The sequence below is a fragment of the Aulonocara sp. 'chitande type north' Nkhata Bay genome, linkage group LG4 (assembly GCF_057382095.1).
Source record: "Aulonocara sp. 'chitande type north' Nkhata Bay isolate Kocher_YH1m ecotype deep benthic linkage group LG4, A_spYH_male_GT1.1, whole genome shotgun sequence".
Classification (NCBI taxonomy): Eukaryota; Metazoa; Chordata; class Actinopteri; order Cichliformes; family Cichlidae; genus Aulonocara; species Aulonocara sp. 'chitande type north' Nkhata Bay.
This window is the reverse complement of record NC_141347.1, coordinates 22,345,003-22,371,182: the sequence shown is the minus strand read 5'-3', so window position 1 is coordinate 22,371,182 and position 26,180 is coordinate 22,345,003. Positions and strand designations below refer to the sequence as shown.

Below are 26,180 nucleotides of genomic sequence, written 5' to 3'. Positions count from 1 at the left end.
CTTCCTGATTATCACTGGGAAAGACACTGAACCACAGGTTGGGCCCGGTGAGTCAATCGTCTGTACGAATGTGTGTCTGAAGAGGCGATTGAGGCTTGCAGTAAAAAAGTGCTCGAGTGTTAAAATTAAATGCAGTTAGTGATGAAACATCATGACAAGCATCAACACCTGTCACCCACCTGTAGATGATCCCCTTTCGGTGCAAGAAAAACAAACCGACAGCAATCTCTGCGGCATAAAACCTGCAAAATTGAAAAACAGACATAATATACGAGCCATAAAATAGGCTGTATATCTTCCCAAAAGAAAACTGTCTGGGAATATATTAAAGGTTCCCTTTCCCTTTCCCTAAAGAATAATAAATTACAAATCATGGTGACCTGACACTATGAGCAAGCCAGAGTGTGTCACTGAGGGAAAATGCACCAAATAAAAACTTTCAGCTGGGGTTTGTAATGCGTCTTTTCAGCAGACGGTGCTTCGTGTTGTAGATTGTTATTTTTTGTTGCGTTCTTTTTCGCTCTCTTCTGAAAGTAGGCTGTTATATTTCTTGACACCTATTTGACAAGTCTGCTCTGATGGACAGAATGAAAAGAGTTGAAATTACAGAGAAGTGCTTCCTGTGATGGGCGTAGAAAGTATGACTAGCAGCAGTGTGGAGACCACAGATCATGGAGTGTCAATGAAATCCAGCGACAGCAGAGGCAAGCAAAATAACTATTAACCACTTGAAGTGGGGGAGTTAAACTCGTCTCAGCTACGACACGGGTGAAGAATGAAGCATCGCGTTGACTGACGTTTAGTGGAGCTATAAATACCCACGCAACTGAACCAACCATCAGGTGCAAAGCAGTGTGTAACCAGGTAGACGGGGCTTTAGTCACACTCATATTGTGACAGGAAAGGTGAATGAATGAAAGGTAGTAGTGCTTTTTTCCCCTTGTTGCAGGAATGCACTGATCCAGCGTTTTCAGTTACAATCTGATTCGATATCTGCTGACGCAGAGCCTTCTTCAAGTTTTGGGCGTCAGTACAACAGATCATCTGCCTCCATCTCACCCTAACCCCAGCATCCTCCTCACAGCAACCCTCTGCAAGTCCTCCTTCACTCCATTCATCAGTCTTCTCTGTTGTCTTCCTTATTTCCTCATGCCTGGCAGCTTTATCTTCAACATCCTTCGTCCTGTATATCCACTATCCCTCCTCTGCACATTTGCAAACCTTCTCAGCTTTGCCTCTCTAACCAAATTTCTGTTGCTCTGATCGTTCTGATATACTCATTCCTAATCCTGATCTCCCTTGACGAAAATCTTATTAAGTACCGATCCCAAAATTGAATTAATAAGCCCTAGTCCCCATTGTGAGGAACAGAACGGGAATTATTTTTAAATGTTAAAGGCAGCATTGGGTCCAACTTAAACATGGCCCGAGTTCACAAATTAACTGTTGCAAATAAAAAACAAGTAGGAAGAGAAATTTACTGAACTGCTTTTGTGTTACCAAGACGATGACAGACAAGGCAATCAAAATACATGGAGCCATGCAAATAAAAGCTTATGCAAGAGGATGCACTTTCCCAACGTAGCCACAATAGCTCGTTTTTCAGCCAAAATAAGCTGTTTCTCTTAAGTTCTCTACAAGTGTTACTTGTTTACTTTTCTTACTCAAGAAATAAGCTGCCTGTGTAGGTGATACTGCATGTCCAGGCTTCGTCCTCACTCATCTCCCTCCACGCTACATGACATCATAGAACTGAACTGGATAGATAGGGCCATACATCAGCTTAGAGTCACCAGTACAAATACCAGATTGGTGCATCCTGAATACTCAGACACCACTGGCCCATGAGCTGCACCGAGACTCTCTGTTTTCAGCCTTTTATCTAGCATAATCATATTGTTATATTTAAAATATAACATATCTTAGAATCACCTAAAAATAATGTTATTTCAATATGATTTTCCTCTTAATTTGACACTCATCTTGTCAATATGTACCAGGTTAAAAGGAATACTATAGTTCACACATTACTCTACTATAGTACTGGGCATCATTACTGTAAGTATGTGTACTTTTAAATAACTTGACGTGACTATAAAACATGTAAGCTGCCTGCAGGATATCAACATCAACATCCTTACACAGCCTGTGGCTCCTTAAACTTGCCCATACGCTGGATATGATACATGAGGTCTCCTCCGTTAATGTACTCCATCACAAAGTACAACCGATCCTACACACACACAAAAAAAGAAGAAAAAAATTTGTTATTGTCCACGATTACATAAAGATAAACACCTCACACTGTGAATCTGTGCAGATATAATATTCAGTGTCTAAAAGTCTACAGCCATATATCTTAGAGTTACAGTATAATTCAGACTGAATACATTCTTCTATTAAAGCCTGCTGTACAGATTATAGATCTATATTATAGGACACAAAGGTTTGATCATTAAATATAATTTTATTTAAGGACTTCTTGAGTCACCCGGTCTACGCACAGAGTTGACGTCATACAGGAGGACTTTGTATTCAAAGGGTGGTCTCAGTTCAGTTTCAATTTTCTCTGCAGGAGCACCGTTCAAATAAATGTAAGTAGGAAAAGCAAATATAGACGTAATGACAGACACACACAATAGGACACACAGATTGAGCACTAAGTAACGGCTCCCTTTGTAAATTAAACGGATATTTTTGGAAGTGTGATTAAAAACTTTGACGTCAGCAGGGGCTGAAGTTTCTACACACCACTGTCTGGAAGCAGGAGTGGAGCTGCGTGAGGAAGGGCGGTTTGTCTCTCAGGGCCAAGACTCTCTTCTCCACCATTGTACATTCGACGTCATCGTCCTGGATCACGACATCTTTCTTCAGGATCTTTATAGCGTACAGCTCCTCCGTCGACTTCATCTCAGCCAGCATCACCTGCAACGGGGGGAGACGCCAAGAGCCAAAGCCACCATAAGACAAAGATAAAAAACAAAATCAAGCAAATGAAAAAGCACAGGAGCATCTATTTTCTCTCACCTTGCCGAAGCTGCCCTTCCCGAGCAGAGCCAGGAAGTTGAAGTCATTGAGTCGGACCCGGTCCATATTCCCTGACGGGAAGCTGAACCGCCGGTGGTCTGATGGCGTGATCACTTTCTTACCGTGTCCCAGCTTTGCTTTCTGCAGAGACAGACGTGTGTTAGGATACAGACTGCATTCACTCACGTGCCAAATAGAGTCAAATTAGAGTTTGAGCGTGGATAAGGTTTGCACATTTTTGTTCTGTGCTTCAGATTTTGTTTTTGCTTGTAAATAACTGTAAGCATGATCCCAGCAAAGTTAAAGAAAAGAACTTAATCACCACCACCTTAATTTGTGACAGTCAAGAGGATGAAGGAAGTATACATGCCACCCGTTGCTGTTGTTTTCCAGTTTATGATAAGATATAAAAATCAGAAAACCATACTGTAACAACTCACAATGTAATACCAACAAAAACATGTCAAAATGTGATAAAAATATCTTTCGGAATGTTTGAAAATGCAACAAATTCTAATAAATTATGGTCAACGTGACAGTTCTTTACACGAAAGCATGCTGTAACATATTTACACCTCATTTAAGGTTACATTTTACAAATGGAGTTTTCGTGATTTGTTACATTTTCAATCTCTCTGGAGATATTTTAAAATGTTTCGCATGCTGACAATCACATTAATGCATGGGAGTTGCTTCTGTAATTGTTAGTTATTACATTGTGATATCGTTACAAAGAACAATGACAGACACATGCATCCATACAAAAAAAGAAAAGAAAAGAAAAACAGGTTTGCTGCATAATCACAAGAAAATATAAAGTCAAGCTTGTTTAATCCTTCCAGAGCCGACAGTAATCAGCATCTAATTTTTTTCTGGCACGCGTGGCAGTTTCTTTGTTATATTCAAACATCCTCGGTTATTCAGCGAGATCTCACTACTGGTGCATTTTGGGAAACTGTCTGGTGGACAGTCAGCGGGGGTTGCCAGTGTTGTGAGGATCCCTGTTGTTATAATCACTGCTCTGCTGAGCGTCTTTGAACAAAAAAAAGGGGCAATTAGGACCCTGCCAGCTCCCATCACGGGTCCAGCGGTTGTCTGTTTCTGTCAGATGGAGCACACAAAAAACAACAACAAAAAGAAAAACATACAACCAGTGTGAGCCACGAGAGCTGTTTCCAGGACAACCGTTTCTCTACTCTTTACTAAATGTGACGGTATACTTCACTTAATACTTATCACATATTTATTGGACTCGGGTCACGTGGTTTTATGCGTACATCTGGTTAGGTCAGTGAGCAGCTGATTATTCTAAACATTAAGTAGGTATGTCAGTAAACAAGCAGGGCGGGATGAGTGATTTTCATTTTGACCCTGAGTGCCGCCTGATCCACTAATTCACTGCGGTTAATGAATTTCACCTGACAGTCCAAGTGTAATTGAGGTGGAGAGGAGACAACTGTGATGAAAATGAACTGACCAGATATTTGCAGGAGTGCGCAAAAGCGCGGGAGACAGGAAAAATCTAAATAAACAGCAGTCTACAGTCAGCGTGACCACACTCGAGGTTCCCTAGGGTGGTAACTCCACAGCTGAGGTCAGCTCACAGCAGCTCACAGTGCAGGCCAGAGTACAGGCCATATTTAATTTGGAGTTAAAATCTCCCTTTAATTCAATTTTAGGTGTTACAGGCCTAAAAAAAATGTGGAAACAAAAATATGAGATAAAAAATGATGGTTTTATTTTGAAATTGCACACGAAATTGTTTTATGTTGCTAGGTAGATCTGACATGCCGCATTGCTGCTGCTCTTTTTATTAAATAGTAACACATTTGGATAAGACGGTAAACACTAGGTCGTGCTGTTGATTGCAACTGAAGTTCAGCTTCCACCGCTTGCTCCACTGATACCCTTACCTTGGAAGGACACCTAGTGGTCATTCCTCAAACACAAAACTGCACCTATCTAACATGGACCAGCTGCCGGTATATAGCGTATAAAAGAAACCGGCACGTCTCCAACACAAGCACTCACACAATATCGACACAAAGATGCTGTGGCCACACAAAAGTTAGGCAAACCGTTACAAAGCAGCCACTCACTGGTCTCTTAATAAATCTAGGACTGCCACTGTGTTGAGGGATCTGGCATGTGTGAGTGTTCATCAGTGCCTCATATTTTAACATTTAGACTCTTGACTAAAGAGACACTAATAATAAAACTAATTGGAAAGTCTGCCTTTGGGGTTTGTGCCAGTATCTTTCTCAAAAAGACTTAAGAAAACATCATGGATTGGACTTAAAGGTGTTAATCTTGTCTTACAGAGCCTCTCGGTAAACTTCTCTGTGCTCCATAAGTTTACAACAGAGGGACAGACGACAGACTGCTGTCTGCTGTTTGTGTATTAGAAGATATGAGGGACATAAGCTAAAGAGTGTACACGCGGCATCTTTATAATCATAATGAAACTGTTAAAGATACAGACTAAAAACACAAAAAGAATTTAAGTCATTCGCTTTCTTTGTTCTTTTATTTTTCATGTTGCTTAAATGTTTTTGAACCTCCTGCATGAAAGATGAAGATGTTGCAGTCAGTTTGGAGCACTTTCTGTAGTTCAGAGATTTTTTATTCTTCTGAGTCATTCTATATATAGCTAATGTCATGTTTTAGCAATCTGAGTTACACAGATCAAGCAGATACTTACCAACATAGTGCTCTGTCTACTTTGCCTTGTGTCCTGTGTTAAGTTTTACAGAGAAACAGAAAACAACTGGAAACAGCAGGCTTTGCTGATTAAAACCGCCCAGTAGATCACTGGCACCAATCATTCCAGTATTAGAGATACTAGCGAGCTGTCTGCACAAAGCCCGTAAGTAATACAGAAGCATCTGCTGCAGCGCTACCAGACTTCAGAGCAGTTTCTTTCCTCAAGCTTCTGATGCTACCGAATCCATCCTCCCGAGGTCAAGATGAAAAATGCCTTCTGTTTTTAAAATTATTCATTCTTTCTTTTATTTATTGATTTATTTGTCTAGTGGCACGAAGGTTCTACATCTACAATTTTGATGTAAAACCCTGGCAGGAATTCATCTATCGTTTTGAATATATTTGTGCACAAAACAAGGATTGTGGATTTTGTCCTTGACACTGGAATAAAAAAGGGGGGATGCATTAATGGGTGGCGTCAGCGGGTGGAGGAATGTTTACTGCAAGCAGAACCCTTCTTTTTTTCCACTGCTTGTACCTGACTATTGCTTTAACACAGGCTTGAAAAATTGCGAGCCACTCCTCTGCAGCCATTTGCAAGTGCTGCAAATGTCAGACTTTGCTGATGTGACCTTCAATGCGAACACACCAGGAGTTGTGAAAACCTCAAAATGTGTCATTCATTCATCGTAATGTGTGGTTCGTTTTACTTTATGCTTACATGTGATTATGAGCCTGAGACAAGGAGAGAGTATAAGAGTGCTCGAGAGGAGTTAGAGAAAGAAGACAATTTATTACAAAGGGTCTGTAACAGCAAGCAAATTGGGCTGATTCAACTGTGTGCTGTTGAAAGCCATTGTTAGTAAATCAGATTGATTTGTGGAATCCCAGCAGAGATTCACAAACAATCCTAATTCGGTAAGTAAATTAAGTGCGAGGCAAGCTACAAGTGAGAGAAAAAAAATTAGATGAAGCAGGCAGGGGAGCTACCTTCAGATAGTGGATATTTAACTGGCAGTCCTAGAAGAAAGGAGGAAACTCAAAGGTTAGCCGGTGTGTGCGAGCGTGTGGACAGAGACAAGAGAAGACATTATTCTGATCACTTGTAATCCTAAAATCGTAATTGGCCCGGAAAACAGAGAGATTCCTGCTCTGTCACATCTGTCGCATCCCGCCTTAGTTTCCACGGCAACCGCACAGTCGTGCATAGACGCGAGCCTTGGAGGAAAGTCGAGGTCAGCGTCGTACGGCGTGGAGAGAAAAGAAGCGAAAAAATTAAAAACAAAGCAGAGAGAGTCGGCGCTTTGAGGACTTGCTGTGAGTTTACACAGAGTATTAAAACCTCCGCCTGCCCACGCGCAGGGCTGGACTTTAATAAAACGCCTCTCGCTCTCTGCCGTCTCGGTTTTCCTGTTTTTTTTAAAAAAATCTCTTGCAGTTTTGCACCTGTTTTCATTGCACTGTTCAATATAGCAGCCACCTTAATAATATGGACATAAAGAGGTCGTGAGTTTTATTTAAGGCTGCATGCTGTAAGGTGTTAAAATAATGAACAACCTGCAGTCGACAGCGAGGCCACTAGAGAGCCAACTTAAAGCCTGCTTCCACTGACTTGATTAGAAGGACTGTGCTGGGGCTGCTGCATGCTTATTTCACTTGGCTCTAAACATGTCAATGCGAAACATTTTCAAAGCCTTTAGTCGTGTTTTTAAAGGACTATGCATCGTTTCAGTTTTGAATTATAAAAGTGATGTGGAATCAAATATGTTTAAACATCTTAGTGAGCCTGGAAGCGCAACTGAGGGAGAAATCCAGACGAAAAACATGATTTTCAATTTAAAAAATAATCAAATTTTAGACATCAAGGACTCTTTGACACAGTGTATGAGGGCTTCTTGGGAGTTCTCGTTTTACTCAAATGTTAACATAATAAAAAAACTAAAATTGTTTTTTTTTTTCCAAACATCTTGAACGTTAATGTTTTAAATCTCTGCTGCTGCAAACAGCTTATGGTCAAATCCACTGAGGCCTGGGAAATGTAGCCTCAAAGCTTACCTTTCCAATTCAACAACAAAGCTACCCTCGAGTCAGAGTACAAACCCAGTGGTCCACATGGGATTGTGGCACTTCATGTGCACAAACTTACAGTTTAAACCTCTAAGTGAGCTTTTTTCAATACACACAACTGTTGTCATGCATATTTTATAAATTCTCCTACAGATTTTCTTCTAAAGTAAAACTACCTGTGCCTATGCAGCACTTATTGTATTTCTTGCCTTTTATTTGAAGCCGATTTTCATTTACGATTTTCATAGACTTGTTGAATAGCAGCTTCTGCAGCGAGCACCAGCGTGAGAAAGATAAATTATCATCTGCTGCTGTACTTCCCACATAGGGGTCTCTGGGATTTGCATCCTTCGTTGTCCGGTCTGTCTCCCGCTTCTGCGTGGTCTTATTTGTGCTGCTTGCACCTTCTTGTTTCAGCTCGCCAAGCTTTTAATGCACAGTATACACAATTGTAATTTAAAAAACAAGAGCGCTCATTTGGATGCCGGGAGAAAATGATCTCCCTCTCAGGCGCACAGGGTGAAAAGCACAAGTAGGAACGGGATGAGGTTACCATGGTGACAGGGACACACATTTTGTTAAAATGAGTGCGTACAAGTACAATAGACACGTATGACAAAGGAAATCTAGTTATGCCTTTATTAGAGTTAGAAATCGCGCAGCTCCTCACCTCAAACTTCTGTCGGAGCTCAAGGTTGACATCATCCACCTCGGGAATGGGAACATTGTAGTACTCTCCCTCTTCCTGGTTCAGCAACTTGTACCTGACAGTAAAGAAAGCAGAGAGATGTTTGTCGAAATGTGCAAAAACTGAGTGCATTTATTATTCAGTTTTCAAAACACATCACAATCTTTATTCGACAGAGTGCCTGTTTTTAGATGAAGCTGTTTGCAGACCTGTTCTGTGAGCAGAAAACACTTAGTCACGTGAAATACACAAGACTTTCACAAGACTTTATGTCGTCCTGTGGAAAACTAAGTACGCCCTTACTGCTTAATTAAGTAGGTAAGCAGCAGCCAGGTGGTGCTAATCAAATGCACTTGATTAACTGATTATCAGTAAGTGTGAGGCGCCTCTATAAAAGCAGAATTTTGGGAAGTTTGCTGGTCCGAAACATGCATGTGAGTGTTAACACAATGCTATAATTGTCACGATCCTGGGTCTTTTGACCCTGCGTTTTGAGTTTTAGTTTATGGTTTACGTTTAAGCCCTTCAGGTTTTCTAGTTCATTTTTTATCATGCCATGCCATGTTATAGTTTGTTATTAGATTCCCCTTGTGTCTTCCACCCTTGTTAAGTCTCCCTTGGCCTTTATGTGTTTCATGTCTGTGTCTTACGTTGTCAAGTTCAGGTTGTCATGTCTGCGACTTATGTTTCCTGTTTTACTTTGAAGAGATCTTGTGTTCCTGTGTTCATCGTGTTTAGTTTTACTCTTTCCCTGCGAGTTCATTATGTTCATGTGGGTTGTGCTGTTTTGATCTTTATAGTTATTATTTCCCTAGGTTTCAGTTATGGTTATCATAGGCTTAGTTCTTGTAATATGACTTTCCATGTGTTCCATGTTGTGTCTACTGTGCCTTTCTGTACCATGTTTCAGGTTCCTATGTTCTGTCTCCCCAGTTGCTGTTAAGTTTACATGTTTAGAGTTCAGTCAGAGTGTTTCCTGTTTTACTTTGAAGGTCCGTGTCTCATGTCAGTGTTTCTAGTTTTGCTTCCCTTGTCTCGTCCAGCCCGATTACTCCCAGCTGTGCTCTCCTTCTGTGTCTCATTCCCTCGTTATCCCTCAGTGTATTTAAGCCCTGTGTTTCTCTTTGTCAGTGTCTTAATCTCCCTCATAGTTGTGTGATTCGCCATGTGGTTTCATGTATGAGTTATTTGTAGTTTTCTCAGTTTAGTTTTGTTCTTTGTTTCCTTTCCAAGCCTGCAATAAAGCAGTATTTTGAGTTAACTTTTGTCTCGGTGAGTTTTGTGTTTGGGTCCTTCTCTTCCCTGCACACAGCCGAAACATGACAATAATCTTCCCAGGAGTGGACAGCCGCTGCAAAAATCCATAAAGCACCATTTTAGACTCCACAAGCCTCAGTTACATCATGTTACATATCATAGTTTAGGTTTGGAGTGAACTCCACTGTATACCAAAGTATTCTAGAGGTAAATGTAAGGTAATCTGCCTGACAGCTAAAGCTTGGCCAATGGGAATTTGAGCCCCAGCACAACAGCAAATCTACAACAGCATGGCTTAAAAAGCAAATAATTAAGTGCTGCAATGACCTAGTCAAAGTCTAGACCTCAACCTGTGTGATGGGACCTTAAGAGTGTGTGCATAAATGTCCCCAAACCTCAATGAATAGAAGCAACGTTAAGAGTGAAGAGTGGGAAGACGAGCGGGCCAAAATTCCTCCTTATTGATGTAAGAGAATGACAAAAGTCACACAGAAAACAGTTACTACAACTTATTACTGCTAAAGGATGTATTTAGTTCTCACAGGACTGCAGAGTCCTCCTCTACTTCCAGTATAGACATCTTCCAGCCACTTGTCTAACGACCTGTAATAACCAGTAAAAAAAAATAGCAGCGCGCACACATGCATACAGTACGCCTAAAAATGTTTTGGTCCGGTGTCTCGGAAACTACTGCAGGCATTTCCCAGAGCTTATAACTGTGCTCACAGCAGCAGTCAATCAGACTTGGTTTAGGCTAAGTCGCTGCAGGTATGCTAACATGGTTTATGGAAGAGTCATTTTAACAGGTCTGTGAGTGTGTGTTTATCAGACTGAGACAAAGCAGCCAGACAAAGACGGAGAGGCGAGGAAATGAGTCTAGTAGGTGAAGTTTGTCAGCGTGAGTGGACCTGGCTGCAGATGGCATTTCCGTCTGTTTTACGCACACCCTGCGGCCGTTTTGTTGTGGTCAGTGTCATGTCGACTTTACAAGTTGGCAACCTGCGATGACAAATAAGCTCTATATTAAATAAAGCAGATGATCTACAATATGACGTTTAAAACTAGCTTCCATTGCTGTCTGAGTTTTTGTAAATATGACTTTCCAGTGTTACTGGCACTGACAGAATTTAAAGCTCGTGGTTGTTTATATAAACACAAAGAGACACACGTACGAACTGTATTTTGACTCTTATAAAACAGCGCGGACAAAAGCCAACTAAAAGTGTTCACATTGACCATCCTCCTATTCAGCTCTCTGAACGCCCACAATCATGCACAAACAATGAATGCATGAATGATGCCTGAAAATGAGGCTACTGGACAGTAGTCCTTCCATTCATGCAGTCCTCCAACAGTATAACAGCATGGTGCACATACATAACTGCAGAACTTCCCACAATTATCACAATTATAAGTGGCATCCTCTAACCTGGGATATCATTGGAAATTTGAAGTGTCATTGATAAATACAATTTATTCATTAATGTTTGTAATTGTAAATTGTGTCCACGCATAATTAGGAACACAATGAAGGTATGTAGTGTGTGTGTCTGTGTGTGTGTCACTGGGTTTATTTCCAGACTGTAAATGTATGTGATGTTCACACATGAAACAGTAACTTAACACTAACTCTGTACTCGGTGATACATACGGTACTCAGTACAGCACAGTAATAGAAGATATCATTTATATTACTGATGCTCCATTATGTTTTTTACCACTTATCTTGGCTTTCTACCACAGATTATGATAACAGCAATTGCTATTATGTGAGGGGGAAAGAGAATAAGCTTAATATGAAGGAAGTTGGACTATTATGACTTCTGCCAAATCCTGGCATCATCCTGGATTTTAAAAGTCGCGTAGCACTCCACAAGTTTCATTTAATTAGTTCACTATTAGTTTAAAGAGTGAATTACTGAACTGATTGATGTAAATTCTACTTTTTTTACTGACTGATAGAACAACCATCAAATAAAGCTTCTTTAGCCACATTTCTAATTGTTGAAATGCATGAGTGAGTGTACGAGAGTCAGAAACATAACGGACCATCCAACTGTAGGAGCTTTGATGAGCTCAGACACTCCAAACGACATGGACCCCATGAAGTCATTCCGAGTGGTTCGGTCCCAGTCCCACACCTCGATGGACAGACGACGGTCCTTGTCCGATGCTTTCAGCTTACTGAGCACATATACACAAAGCAGGAGGGAAAGTAACACAGTGATGTCATGCTTAATATTCGCCTGATTTAATGAAAGTATGATAAAAATGTCATTTAAACAAACACACACATACAAACTTTGTCACTTACAAGGTGAAGGACTCATTCCAGCACGGGTTGAGAGAGGAACGGATGGTCCTGGTCTTCTGTTTGGTTTCATTCTTTGGATCCGGGATGAGCTTGAGTTTAACATATGGGTCTGATAAACCATTTGGATCCATTGGAATCAGGTTCCTGGCTTCTCCGACTAGAAGAAATACGACACAAAGAAAATATGGTAAGACTTTATGATACAACCCATGACTTAGGCTGTAATTCCCCTGTAATTAAATTGAATTAAATGCATTTTATTTTGAAATTACAAAGTAATTATATTAAAGAAGCACACTAGAATAAGGAGGTAACAAGTCAGGTTTTTACAGGAAACAAAGAAATAATTATGCTATAAGTAAATCTAAGAAGTGTGTTATTTAGGTGCTGTATGATTTCCTGGTAATTCAGTGGAAAAACTAAAAGTTTTCCTCATCTTAGATCATAAGTACGCTCTACTTTTTGGGGAGTGGGACATACTACGGAGTGGCTTACCCCTGTCTGACTTCTGGGTATTTTACAGGAGAGAAGACACATTATACATATAAGTAGTAAGTAATTATATAAAACAGGACAAATTAATAATACAAAGTCAAACAGAACATTAAATCCACTCCGTAATACAGCACACGCCCAGGAAAGTACAGTGTACATATGACGGGGAATATTGTTTAGAAATATTACCTGTAATTATGCAGTATTTAAAATTATTAAAGTATTACTTTCAATTTTCTTACAGCATAATTATTATTTTGTTTCCTGTAAAAAGCTGACTTGTTACTGCCATACTATGCCTTTATTTTTGTAGGGAGTTAGAGCATAATTTCAAAATAAATCCATTAAAATTTCATTTAATTACAGGGGAATTATGCCATTATTCACAGGCCATATTATAAAGAGTTACCAAAAATATAAGCGTAAGAGTATTTGCCACCCACCTCCCAGCTAAACGCAAAGACTGTGACTTCGCACTGACTCAGGGGTTAAAAGGCGCACAGATGGGAGAACGTAGATGAAGTGTTGATGAGAGGGATGGATAGAAAGAAAGAGGGGTGAGTCACTGCAAGTCACTCTATGGCTGAACAGCCAACAAGAATGATCTGACCTTCACTCAGAAGCAAATTATCTGTTTGTACTCTACTGTATACATGGGATTCTTCTTTAGATAGACAGGCAGATGGCTGATCAAATCAGGCACCACATATGTTTATAACAGGTGCTGCAAGGCAAAGCATACTGTCAAAATTCACTTAAGTATAAGCGTGAAAAAACACCAACAGAAGTGTACTGCTGGTGGGTGTTAGGGCGCACGTACACGTAAATCAAAGAAAGAAAAAAAAAAAAAAAAAAAAAAAAAAAAGAAGTGTAATGCTCGCCCAAAAGCCACATTTTCTGTTGCAAAATGAGCAAAAGTGAAAGCAAAAGAGGTGAAAACACGTCTTTTACTGTCTCGTAGGAAACATGTGTGAGCGGATATTGTGAAGGACACATGAAAAATGATCACATAAAAACAAGTGATAACAGCAACAGGAGCAGGGGGATGAGGTGGCATGAGCGGGCCACCATCACCATGGCGACAGCATCTAGTGTTAAATGGCCACTCCCTCATATATGATGTAATGTATAACAGGGATCAAACAGAAGCAAGAAAGGAAGGAAGGACAAAGTCTACTTTAAACAACAGGCCACTAAATGTAAATCTGAGATTTTGAAATGACAAAACTCTTAACAGATGGAAAGCAGAAACAGGATCCCACTGATCCTGTAAAATAACGTTTTTCAGCTCCACTCTCCCCACTCTGTATATTTAAATGCAATCAGACACACTGCAGGATAAAGCAGCTCTGGAAAAACAACAAAAGAACAACTTATTCGTTCTAGTTCCACCGGTGGATTTCACATTTGTGGATGTAAAAGCCATACAAACCCAGGCCGTGAAGCGCCCATGAAGCACCGCTTCTGTGCTGATGTTACCGCAAGAGGAGGTTTTGAACCTGGCAGTTACTGAGTCGGCAGAGTGTTGGTGCCTTTTAATGGACTATGTGCCTCAGCACTCAGCAAGCCTGCTGTGTAACTGTGTGTGGCCCGTCACTTTGTGGCTAAGTTCATAAATGCTTCCACTTTGCAATAATACCAGTTAGAACTGATCGTGGAATATCTAGGAGGGAAGAAGAATAGAGATCTCTGATGTTCCGCCTTCAGCCCCTGGCACTCCTTTCTGATCTTGCTGCTCTCTGGGACTGTCACATCCCAGGGACTCCGCCTCTTCAGCCTCCACTATGTCTGCTTGTTGGCCAGCAGCTGCCTCTCTGTCTGGAGGTTGAATTCCCACAGGACCTTAGCCTTAGTGTTGTTCTCAACCACCTCTGGCACTGGACTTGGGGACTTCTAATACATGTGCAGCATAGAGGTTCGTCTACACTATCCCACCCCACCTTGCATCTTAGATCCTGCTACTATGTGCTGGGGCACCTCCAGCCTTTATGGAGCTGGAGCTCGGGGCCTGTTCTTGTGCTGATCAGAGCGTGTGTGTTGTCCTTTAGGCTGACCATTTCTTCATATCAGTCACAGCCTCAACCACTCAGTGGTACATCCCATGGAGGGACTTGGTTATCCATGGCTCACAAGCCAAGAGCTTAGAGTTAACCGTATATATGCTGTATGTATCCATACATATTACATGTATTAATGTACCCTCTTCCAGTTACATCCAAGCTTAAATTGTTCCTTTGATGTTTCATGACTTCCAACCTCTGGCCTCGCCCATTTGGTATGGAACATAACCAGTCAGCCAAAATGAATTCTTCCAAAATAAAGAAGAATAACGTGAGCTAACAAAAACACAATGTATAAAAAAACAAAACAAATCATTAAACACAATGGTAAATATAGTACATTCTATCAATGAGTCAGTCAGTCAGTCTGATCAACTTCCTATTGCTTCATGCACTTCCAGCTTAATGCAGTAGAGGGCAGTATAGGTCTCCTGCTTGGAGTTGCAAACATTGACAAAAGCTCTTCTCTTTTTCATTGTTGTGTTGTTCTAACCTCATAGTTAACTCTTTGTCCAGTGCACATTCTCAGCTACAGTACTCACCTTCCCTGTCTTATCGCCTCTCTCTCTCTTTGCGTCTCTCACGCACCACACACACACACACACACACACACACACACACACACACACACACACACACACACACACACACACACACACACACACACACACACACACACACAATGAGACAAGTGGCAGAAGGACAATCTCCCACGTTCTCATCTAAATCCTCCCCTCTGCTGGCTGTGGCTGTGCTCACAGGCATCAGTCACTTCCATGGCAACGCTGGCACCAAACAACGCCAAAGAAACTTAGGCAAGCATGTAAACACCCTAACTAGACACAGGCACACAGGCGTGTGTGTGCGCGCATGCCATGCGTGGATAAACAGAAACTGCTGTTTAACAGACTCTACATAAGTGTGTGTGTGAGAGAGAGACCTGTGGCGCATGTGCTGTGTATGTAATTTACACACACACACACACACACACACACACACACACACACACACACACACAATGAAACCTCATCATCAGCAGTGATCAAGGACTATCTCTGCTGTCGGTTGTTGCTTAGCTACAACAAGAGCTGCTTGCCTTCTGTGTCCTCCCCTCTACTCACTCCTTATGAGGTAGCTGCTAATATAATTAGGGTGTGTTTGTGTGTGTTTTGTTTTTATGCAGACATATTTTACATTAAGCATCTGCATCAATAAGTAACTTCAGCATTGGAACCTCTCTGCTATTGTCATGCTTTGTGAAAAAGCCAAACATAAGCCTGATACTGAAATCTTCTACAAAGCAAAAAAACTAACCCTTGGCATTGCCTTTGAAGTTTTGCAGTGTTTCTTCTCGAAAATGACTGCTGTCTATTATCCAGTGCCAATCGTTTCTCTAAAAAGTCTTAAATTAATTTATCTGTTGCACTTAAGGCTGTTGGACAAAATCTCTCCAACAGCAAATGCAAAGACACCAGCAAATTGTTTCAAATTTCCTGCGTATTATTTGACGTATAACAACAATAGCACCACCCTAACATTATCTCCTGTATCTGAATGTCAGCTTGATAAAAATGTGCCACAGCTAAAAATGACATATCATTTGGATCCCGGGGTGCGTGCATGCAGGGCTGCTGTGGGCCAACAGTGTAATCTCTCCCAACAAAGCTTTGAAATTCAAATGTGTTGTTGCATAACAATGCCATGTGCAACCAATGAATGCCTGATAATCTTGGGGGGGGGGGGGGGATATGCACGGCCAAATGGGAACTAGATAGATCCCTGCTGTGCAGTGCCTGGGATCTGAAAACAGAGGAACAGAGAAACAAGATGAACTTAAAAGTTCTATTTCTGGCCGTGGTCACTTTTAGGAAGAGCAATTAGGACATTAAGTACAGGCTTTAGGGCCAGTTCCCACTGCACGTCTCACACACACACACAATGAGACTAATACCTTTCCATCTCTCATCACAACTCCAAAGTATCAAACCTGTTCACAGTGAATGCATAATGAGAGAAACCGCACTTTGATGACATTACTTTTACAGTTTGAAAAACAAATCGGTATATGTATCATTTGGTTCTAGTATATATATACTAGAACCAAATGATACATATACACTATACTCGAAGCTTCCTTGACGAATATCAGTTTGTTTGTGCCCACACAGTTTGAACTAGTGACGGTTACAGTTAGGGTTAGAAATGGAGTTATGGGTTATGGAGCAAATTGGTGTTTTGTCTCCATGTTTAGTCTCCAAATTAAATACAATGTCCTTACATCAAACACACCAAGGTGATGGGTAGGTTGCTGGAAAACCAGCTACAGTGTTGTTAGTCAGTGCAGGGACACTGACATCACATGCAAGCTATTCTGCATTTTATCTCACAGACCAGTAGAATTCGCCCTCACGTCAAAAGAGGGTGAAACCTTGATTTTGACTTTTGATGTTGGGTTTAACGAGTTTCAAAGTCTCGCTGCTTCTGGTAGTTTCTAATTTGCCTCCGATTTTAGGTAATGAAGGATGCAGTAATGTCCTTATGAAGAACACGTGGAACAACATAAATGATTGAATCATTCTTTAGGATATTCTGTAATGTAGTTTTAATGAAACATTAGGACATTTGAAAATGTTTACGGGTGTCAATAAGGGAAGTGTCAATAAATCCCACACATAATCAGTGAATGTCCAATCATAGCTTAACAACCAAACTATAAAGTTTGAACACAAATGTTCATGGGTGTATCCATGGTGCTAAACAACAAAATGAATTAGGACACAAATGGAACCTAAAACTCTCAGAAAGCAGCGTCAACCAGACAGTTACTCTGGACATTATTACCTTTGGCTTCCAGTAAAACTGCAAGGAACCTATGAGGAATAAGTAAACCAATTTCTAGGACTGCCTCCTTCATCTGCTCAATATTGTCCAAATTAGGTACACATTGTCCAAGAGTTATGCCAAAAAAAATGGCTAGACTACTATAAATCGTTATTAGCCGTTATTATAAGAATACTTATGGAGAGAAAAAGAGATAACATTTCATCCATATTAGATTCTCTTCATTGGCTTTGTGTTAACACAGCAGGCCTTATCCTGTCTTAAAGACCTCATAGTATCATGTTATTCCAATAGAGTATTTCGCTCTCAGAGTTCAGTCTAAAAAGGGATTTCTTCCTCCCCACCATCACCAAGTGCTTGCTCATCGGTGTCTGTCCGATCACTGGGGTTCATTTTTGGATATTATAGGTTTTATTTACACTGCAGTATCAGAACACTACAAAACCTTTTTCCAGAGTCTTCTATATAAATAACTATTCCTTTTTTTTCTATAGAATTGTGCAGAGAGACTGATCAGGTGTTTTAAAGTCCCAATGAATCCTAAAATGAGCTTAATGAACTAGCCTGCTACAGACATTTAAATGACTAAACCAGCAGATTTGAATAAAAACTCTGATTTTCCCGACAGCTTTCTGAAATCAAGGACTCCTTATTTTCAAGAGTTTCAAGTCGCCTAAATCTGCCATAGAAACTTTATGATAACTGAAGCCTCCATAACTAGACTATGAACATTCTGGTAATGATAAACTGAAGCACCATAATCATATTTAATGCTTCCAAACATGAACATTAGTGAGTTATAAGACAGTTTTTGACTTCACACATGGAGAGCTCTTTTGCATGTGTATAAATTGTGTTTCAACATAATGTCCTGAATTTTAATAAGCTCTCACACACAAACAGATGGCCTACTAGATTTCTCAAAACTGACAGGCATACATTTGCAGTAACACATTAAACTCTTCATATTAAAATAATTGTATTTTACTTGTGTTATCAAATATTACCAAACATTCAATATCTGTACTGTACATCTGTCAGCATCTGTGGAAAAGTATCTGCCCTGATTTCAGAGATTTTTGCGTATATACTTAAATGTTTCAATTAAACTAATTTTATTATTCAACAAAGATAACCTAAGTGATTACAAAGGGCAGTTTTCAAAATTAGGATTTCATTTATCAACAGAAAAAAGCTATCCAAATCTGCCTAGCCCTGTGTGAAAAACTAATTGACCCTTTATTTTTTTTATTTCACTAGCCACACCCAGGCCTGATTACTGCCAGACCTGTTGAACCAAGAAATTGCTGAAATAGTCCTGTATGATAAGGTAGCAACACATCACACCACCATCACAACAAACTCAAGAACTCAAGAAGGTCATTGAAATGTATCAGTCTGGAAAGGGTTACAAATGTGTTCTTTTGGGACACCGATGAACCACAGTGAGACCCATTATCCACAAATGTGGAACAACTTTGGCTAGCCAAGAGTGGCCGGCCTACCGATATTACACCAAGAAAACATCGACGGCGACATCCAGGAAGTCACAAAAGAACCCAAAACAATATCTAAAGAACTACAGGCCTTGCTTGGCTCAGTTAAGGTCAGAGTTCATGAACAAAAAGAAAGAGACTGGCATCAATGGGAGGGATCCAATGAGAAAACCACTGTTGACCAAAAAGCGCTCAAAGGCTCGTCTCACATTCGCCAAAACGACATCTTGATGATCCCAGAGACTTTTGGGAACATGACGAGACAAAAGTTGAACTTTTGGTAAGGTTTTAGTCCAGTTACAACAGCATTTCATAAAAATAGCATCAAACCAACAGTCAACGTGGTGGTGGTAGTGTGATAGCCTGGGGCTGCTTAGCTGATTGGGGACAACTTGCTTTAATTGATGGAACCAAAAATTTTGCTCTCTGACAGAAAATCCATCAGATGATGTCCTGACGTTCTAGCTCACTTGAGTTATGCAGCAGAACAACAGTCTGAAACACACCGGCAAGTCCACCTCTTAATGGCTTAAAAAAATAAATAAAAAAAATAAGTCCCGTTAAAGGGTGACTGATTGAAGTGCAACCGCATGATCTTAAAAAGGTCGTTCGTGCTAGAGAGACCTGTTAAAGTGTGACTGAATTAAAACAGTTCTGCAAAGAAGAGTGGGCCAAAAGTCCTCCACAGTGATGTGGAAAACTCCCAGCCAGTTATCACACACTAGATTGCAATTGTTCCTGCTGAGGGTGGCACAACCAGTCATTAGGTTGAGGGGGCAATTATTTTTTCACATGGGGCCAGGTAGGTTTGGATAGCTTTCCCCTTAACTTCAGGAAGGAGTGCTACTCAATGTGAAGTCTCACTAATTGTAGCCCTTATCTTTGGCTACAGCCGCACTACAGTGTGTTCATTTATTTAAGACACACCCACAGACAATTCAAAGCCCTGATCAGACACACTTAGATATTTAACTGTTATCCTCATATTTGTCAAAAGCTTCTTTGAAAAAAAAAAGGCCTAATATTAGATATTAAGCCTTAAGTGTACTAAAAGCCTAGTGGCACTATGTGCAGTGTCAGCGCAGGGTAAAATTTATTTGTGTTCAACTACGCTTTAAACCTGAGGCAAAGATGTCAGCAGTAGAAAATCTCACCCTGAGTAAACCGCCGTGCAATCCGCCATCCTCAGATGCTCTGAGTGTGTGTGTGTGTGCATGTTTGCCTTTTCTTAAAACTCCAGAATAAATGTCTGCTCATGCCCATAGGTTATTTATGTGACTTTCATGAGAAGAAACGGCAATTCGGGAGAGGAGTAAGAGAAGGATGAAGGATGCAATCAGAGGAAAGAAGAAAGAAACAAGCAAGGATGGAGAAAATAAGAGAAAAAAGCCATGAAGAACAAAAGCAGAGGAAAGGACAGAGATTATGGAGGGAAATGAGTAGTCATTCAACTGAAAAAAAGAGGTCCTATGATGATGTCCTATTGAGGAAGAAAATGGATGTGGGGAAAACCTAGACGGGTGAGGCGAGCCCAGGTCTCGAAGGAACAGGTAGGCGAAGACAACACGAAAAGTCAATATTGGAGGAAAGATAGAGGAGAGAAAGAAGGAGACAGAGAGGAGCGGGTAACAGAGAGAGAGCCTCGAGAGCTTTGTCTGTTTTCTTGGCTGGAAAGATTTAATCAAGTTCACATCGTGCGGTGAACCACAAAGGCCCGCCACTTGTCTGAGGGGAGCCAGAGGGGAGCCAGAGAACAAGCTGAGCCTTCGCTGTTCAGACCGCTGTCGTTAGGGAGGAGGGGAAAAAAACGCAACCCAAAACAAAGCAGACACTTTCTCTCCCGCCCCTCCTGTGTTGATCTTTATCTACTTGTTACCAAAGAAAACTCTCAATCATGTTTAAAGCTGCGTGTCAGCATCAGTCTCATTTTCAGCTTTATTTCACTTGATGAAAAACTCTTTATCTATATTTATGGATTTAAAAACTTTCATGGTACAGCAGAAGCGCTCTTTGCACCTGATGATAAAGATCTTCTATTTAGCTGAAATCATCAACATTATTATGTTAACAGCTTTCATTTCCAGCTACAGGAAGCTCCTGTGAACTCACTGTATGTGTCTGCTTGACACCAAGCAGGAGACACATGATGTTAATGACTCTCTGTTGAACAAAGTGGAACCTTTTTACAGCTGAATAGACAAATGGAGACCCATGTGTATCAAAAAGAAGAGCAAATATTGGGCTTGTTGTACGTTGGCAGGTGGGCAGAGCCAGTAATAGACCATTAAAATACTAACCATGGCTATTTCAATAACTAGTCACTTTAGTCTGAATAATGTCCCCCTTCAAGGTTTGATAAGTTTTTGCTTGTTTGCAAGAAAACAGTCAATGTTGTCTACAAAATTAAATAACGGGTTCTCAGAGTGGGTGTCATTAGAAGTTGAATGCACTCACCGGTCAGTTCATCAGGCACACGTGTTTAACCACTCGTTAACATTACTATCTAATCAGCCAATCACGTGGCAGCAAGTCAATGCATGTAAGCATGGAGATGTGGTGGTGGGCCATGGTACCTAAAATAGGCACTCAGTACAATGAAGGTATACAGGAGCACCTCTGAATCCCAAGTCAAATCACAGGGTTGCAGCAGCAGAAGTCCACACTATATTCTGGTGTTCCTGGCAGACTTTGGGTCCCTTTGTACCAACTGAGCATTGCTGAAACGGCACAGTTTACCTAAGTATTACATGAGTATTACATGGTATATCCAATAAAATGGCTAGTGAGTGTATAAGTACAGCTTTTTTGCTTATTTTGCTCGACTTGAATGGCCTTTTAAATATAGGTTTGCAATGTCCGTCCATCCAACCATTTTCTTACGCTTATCCAGGCCCAGGTCGCGGGGGCAGCAGCCAAAGCAGAGAAGCTCAGACCTCCCTCTTCCCGGCCACCTCTTCCAGCTTGTCCAGGGGAACATCAAGGCGTTCCCAGGCCAGCCGAGAGACATAGTGTCCTAGGTCTGCCCCGGGGACTCCTCCCAGTGGAACACCTCGCCCAGGAGTCATCCTTATCAGATGCCCGGACCACCTCTACTGGCTCCTTTCGATGTGGAGGAGCAGCAGCTCTGCTCTGAGCCCCTCCCAGATGGCTGTACTCCTCACCCTAAGGGAGAGTCCAGCCATCCTTTGGATAAAGCCACCTACCCACAGCTCGTGAGCATAGCTGAGGGTAGGGACGTAGATCAACCGGTAAATTGAGACCTTCGCTTTTACACTCAGCTCTCTCTTCACCACGACAGACCGCATCGTATTGCTGTGCAATCCCACCATCCTCAGATGCATTGTATTGCTGGAAAATAATCCATAGCTTTAATCTACTGTACAGTAACACCAATGCCAATGAGATTAAATGCACTTTCCCAAAAATAAAACCTTTAAAAAAACAATAAAAAACTAAAGCATGTGAGCTGCAGAAGGTATAGCAGGTCCCAACTTTTTCTGCTTGACTTTTCTGTCTGATTGATTTGAGCACAAACCTAACTGACTGACTAATGAAATAATCACATGTTGCAGCTCTGACAAATACAGGCAGAGCAGCTGTATGATGAAAACAAACACAGAAGTCCAGAGTTTATATTTTAGCAAAATATCAAATGCCACAAATGCCAGTAGCAGGTGCTGCAGAGCATACTGTGGTACATTCAGTGAGAAGTAGCACAAACACATTTAAAAAACACTGGAAGGCTGGTGGGTGTTGTGGCGTGTGTAAGCATAAAATCAAGGACAGCAAGGCAGAAGAAAAAGAAGGCTTATCAATTCAGCACGGTAGCAGCCACCTATGCCGCAGTCTCTGCAAACGCGTTCACTTTCAGCAGTGTCCGTCTAGCCAAAAAGACTGAGGTAACCATGTCAACGAGATCCCTGTTGTCATCATCACGGCTAATAGCCTACCTTGTTTGCCCATCGTCACCATCCCACAAGTCAAATTCACAGACAGACGAAAAACAAGAACATAAAAGAGGACATGTAGCTGTCAGCGCGGTGCACCAGATCAAAGCAGTAATACACACAAAAGAGCTGGATGTTGTGTGCAGCACACCAAATAATAAACTGCAAAGTAAAACAACAACAACTGAAAAGCACTGCAAGCAGACCGAACAATCAATGTCAGACTGATGCTGAATATTCCTCATTTTCCCCCCATTTTGAACACTATAAACGAACACACACTTTTTTATGAAAGCAATATATTTCCACGTCAATCACATCTGCCACTCTGCTCCCGCTGTGGCTGCAGGTTATTCCTGTCTGAGCCGCACTGAGTTAGAAACTATTTATTGGCCTCAGCAATCATATTCCCTGACCACCCCTGTCTCGCCCGGCTATTGCATGTGTGTGCGTGCGCATGTATGTGTGTGTGTGTGTGTGTGCTTGAGTGTGACAGTGAGAGAGGTTGTGGAAGTGACCCAGCAGTCATTTCTCTCACTGCCAAAGGGTTTTTAACACCAGAGAGATCTCCACTCCAGGTGCTGCTTATGACTGAAAGGATAATTTGGAGGTGTTGAAAACACACGCACACACACACACGCATGCACGCAGGCTATAAAAGCAGCAAAGAGTTGATTTTTATGCTGGCAAAGTAGCACGCTACATTATTTTTAGACATAAGTCACAGTTTTTATTAAGTTACAGGCTGGAAAATTGAAGAGGATTTAGTTCCTCTTGTTTTTATTCATTTCTGTATTTTATGTATATAAGTTTAGATTAGTTATTTATAGTTGGTTTACACAGCTTTGTGTATGTATGTGTACGTATGTGTAATGTGTGTATATAGACACGTGTGTGTGTGTGTGTGTGTGTGTGTGTGTGTGTGTGTGTGTGTGTGTGTGTGTGAGAGATTTACATTGCTGTGCTTGAGAGCCACCATCTACCGGAACCAAATTCCCTGTATGTGTCTGCACATATACTTGCCCAATAAACACGATTCTGATTTTAAGTAAATCCTTCTGTCAAATAGTGTGATTTGGAATCAGGTAACACTTTATATTACAGCTGGGGCTGGGTAATAAAACAATAAAGATAATAATCGCAAAATAACTTTTTCTCGATGGAAATAGCAGACAAGATTTGTGTCCCAGTTCAAGGATTGCATCCTTCAAAGGCGGATTACATCAAAGCGTGGCGTAGAAGGCAAGATTCATTGCGCCCCAGTGGCAGTGGATCATTTTCTTTTTCAAAACTTTTCAAAATTTATTAAAAAAGAAAAAAGAAAAGATGGGAAACAGCCCAAAGAAAGCAGCTGAGAAATAAACTTTTAAAAGTAAGTAATGGGTTTCATACGACTCAGTTATCTAACAGTACAAATAACAAAATGATGAGGAAACTTAAACCTGTGGAGCATGAATCATCAAATTTTTTGAAACTAAATTTTTAATTGTTTAAATTTGATTTTTAATATGTTTTTGCTATATCTGGCTTTTAAAGGTGTTTCAGGGGCTGGAGAGTCACACTGATGATGTAGAAACTTACAGAAACCCATTTATCAAATATAAAACATTCTGCATTACCAATTTACCAATACTGAGTACCAATAACATATCCTAATATGCAGCTTTCACTTTTACCAGGACAAGCCGTTTGTAACATTACGATTTTACCACATTGTAGTTTAAATTTATTGGGATTTTTTAAATTTGTTTCCCCCATTTTCTCCCCCAAAATAGAAAACCTTCAAGGAGGATTTCCAATTTTTTTTCTGGTAAAGGCCTTGGTCTGCGAGTTATCCATCCTGGCTTCTTAAGAGTGAAACATGTAATGCTCCAGAAACATGCTAGAGCATTACCCAAGCCTACTTGTTCCTTCAACTGCTGATGTTGCTGTCAGCTTGGGTTTGCCACATTTATTCAGCTTCTGATGTTTCTCACTGTATCGGGTTGGTTAGCCAGCAGCTTTGTTTTTGTTTTTTACGTCTGGAACTTTTAAGTCCCACAGGATGTTCGCTTTGCTGTCCTTAAATAGTTTGGCGTGTCCCATTGGGACATGGAGACTTCCAACCCAAATTCCACACAGATGTTCTTGTACACTGTCCTAACCTCTTGGTTATGCTTCACTCATATACATCATCTATCTGCTGAGGATACGTCTTGAAGAGTTTGATCTTCCACAACCTCTAGAAACTGCCGGTGACCTTGCCAAACTTGATAACTGGTTTAGGCCTGTGTGACTGAGGTCTAATGGGAAAATTATGGTTCAACAGTGGAAGTGCGCAGGGAGTCATGAGCAGCTTCGGACTGCCCACTGTTGTCAAATGGGGGTAGTGTCAAAAAAAATGGTACAAAGCGTCACTAGGTAACTGTTGCTTGTGCTATTGTTGATCCATCAGCTAGCCACAAAGACCTGAAGTGAAAACAAGCAATGAAAAGCAGTCACTGCAGCCACTGTCTGTATTTTTCATGCTGTATTTTTTTTTTAATCTTTGATGTCTTGTTTTTCTTGTTTTTCCCATTCCCAGTGAGCTCTGTTACTGCTTCCATTCCTGTTCCGACCAACTTGTCCACTAATTAGCATTTGACCAACACACAGAGCATCATTTATGTCAAGCACCTCTCCATAGGCTCCGTGTGGGCAAATACCTCTGTAAACAGACATAACCGTGGTAGCATAAATTAAGCATGAGGTGCTCCAACTAAACTTCCCAACCCTACAGCAATGGTGTATATCTAATTGAACTTCCCCTACATCTAGAAAAATGCTGTAACATTTTCATGTGGTAGATTAAAGTTAAAAATTGAATATGAATACATCCAACATAACTCTGAGACTGAGTACTTTTGTGCAATCAAGTGATTTACAGACAATAATTTAAACCAACCTGTGACGTGTAGCCTGTCTACGCTGACCTCTATCTTGAGGAACAGGCGACCCCGGCGCTCAGTGTGGTCCGTCCCACACAGGCTCGGCACATTGACCACACACTGTTTGTGCACGTTCATGTCGCAGGCTTGAAAGAGACAGGAAACAGAGACAAACATACAGAGGGTTGACTTCATCTGGAAAGGACTTTGTGTTTGGCTTTTTTTTTTTTTTTTTTGACTTATGCGTGCAGTCATGCAACAATTCATGCTATTGCTAAATGCTAATTTAACACTTGCTGAATTTGAGGTTGAATACTTATATAACAGAAATGTTTAGGGTAAGAGGAGTTACTGTATTTGCATATACTAAAGAAGATGC

At 40.8% G+C, this 26,180-nt stretch overlaps 1 protein-coding gene across 2 annotated transcripts in view; it reads right to left on the bottom strand.

Annotated features, from left to right (window-relative positions):
* prkcab (protein kinase C, alpha, b) overlaps positions 1–26,180 on the bottom strand; it is a 129,906-nt gene that overhangs the window by 11,554 nt on the left and 92,172 nt on the right. Inside the window, exons 5-13 of one of the 2 annotated variants that reach the window (XM_086289155.1) lie at positions 25,819–25,947; positions 12,057–12,213; positions 11,792–11,926; positions 8,468–8,561; positions 6,721–6,750; positions 3,028–3,168; positions 2,752–2,925; positions 2,142–2,233; positions 180–242 (exon numbers count right to left, since the gene is read on the bottom strand). In XM_086289155.1, coding sequence (XP_086145281.1) covers positions 180–242; positions 2,142–2,233; positions 2,752–2,925; positions 3,028–3,168; positions 6,721–6,750; positions 8,468–8,561; positions 11,792–11,926; positions 12,057–12,213; positions 25,819–25,947 — 1,015 coding nt within the window. The remainder of the gene's footprint in view (positions 1–179; positions 243–2,141; positions 2,234–2,751; positions 2,926–3,027; positions 3,169–6,720; positions 6,751–8,467; positions 8,562–11,791; positions 11,927–12,056; positions 12,214–25,818; positions 25,948–26,180) is intronic. The other variant, XM_086289156.1, reaches the window with a different exon arrangement.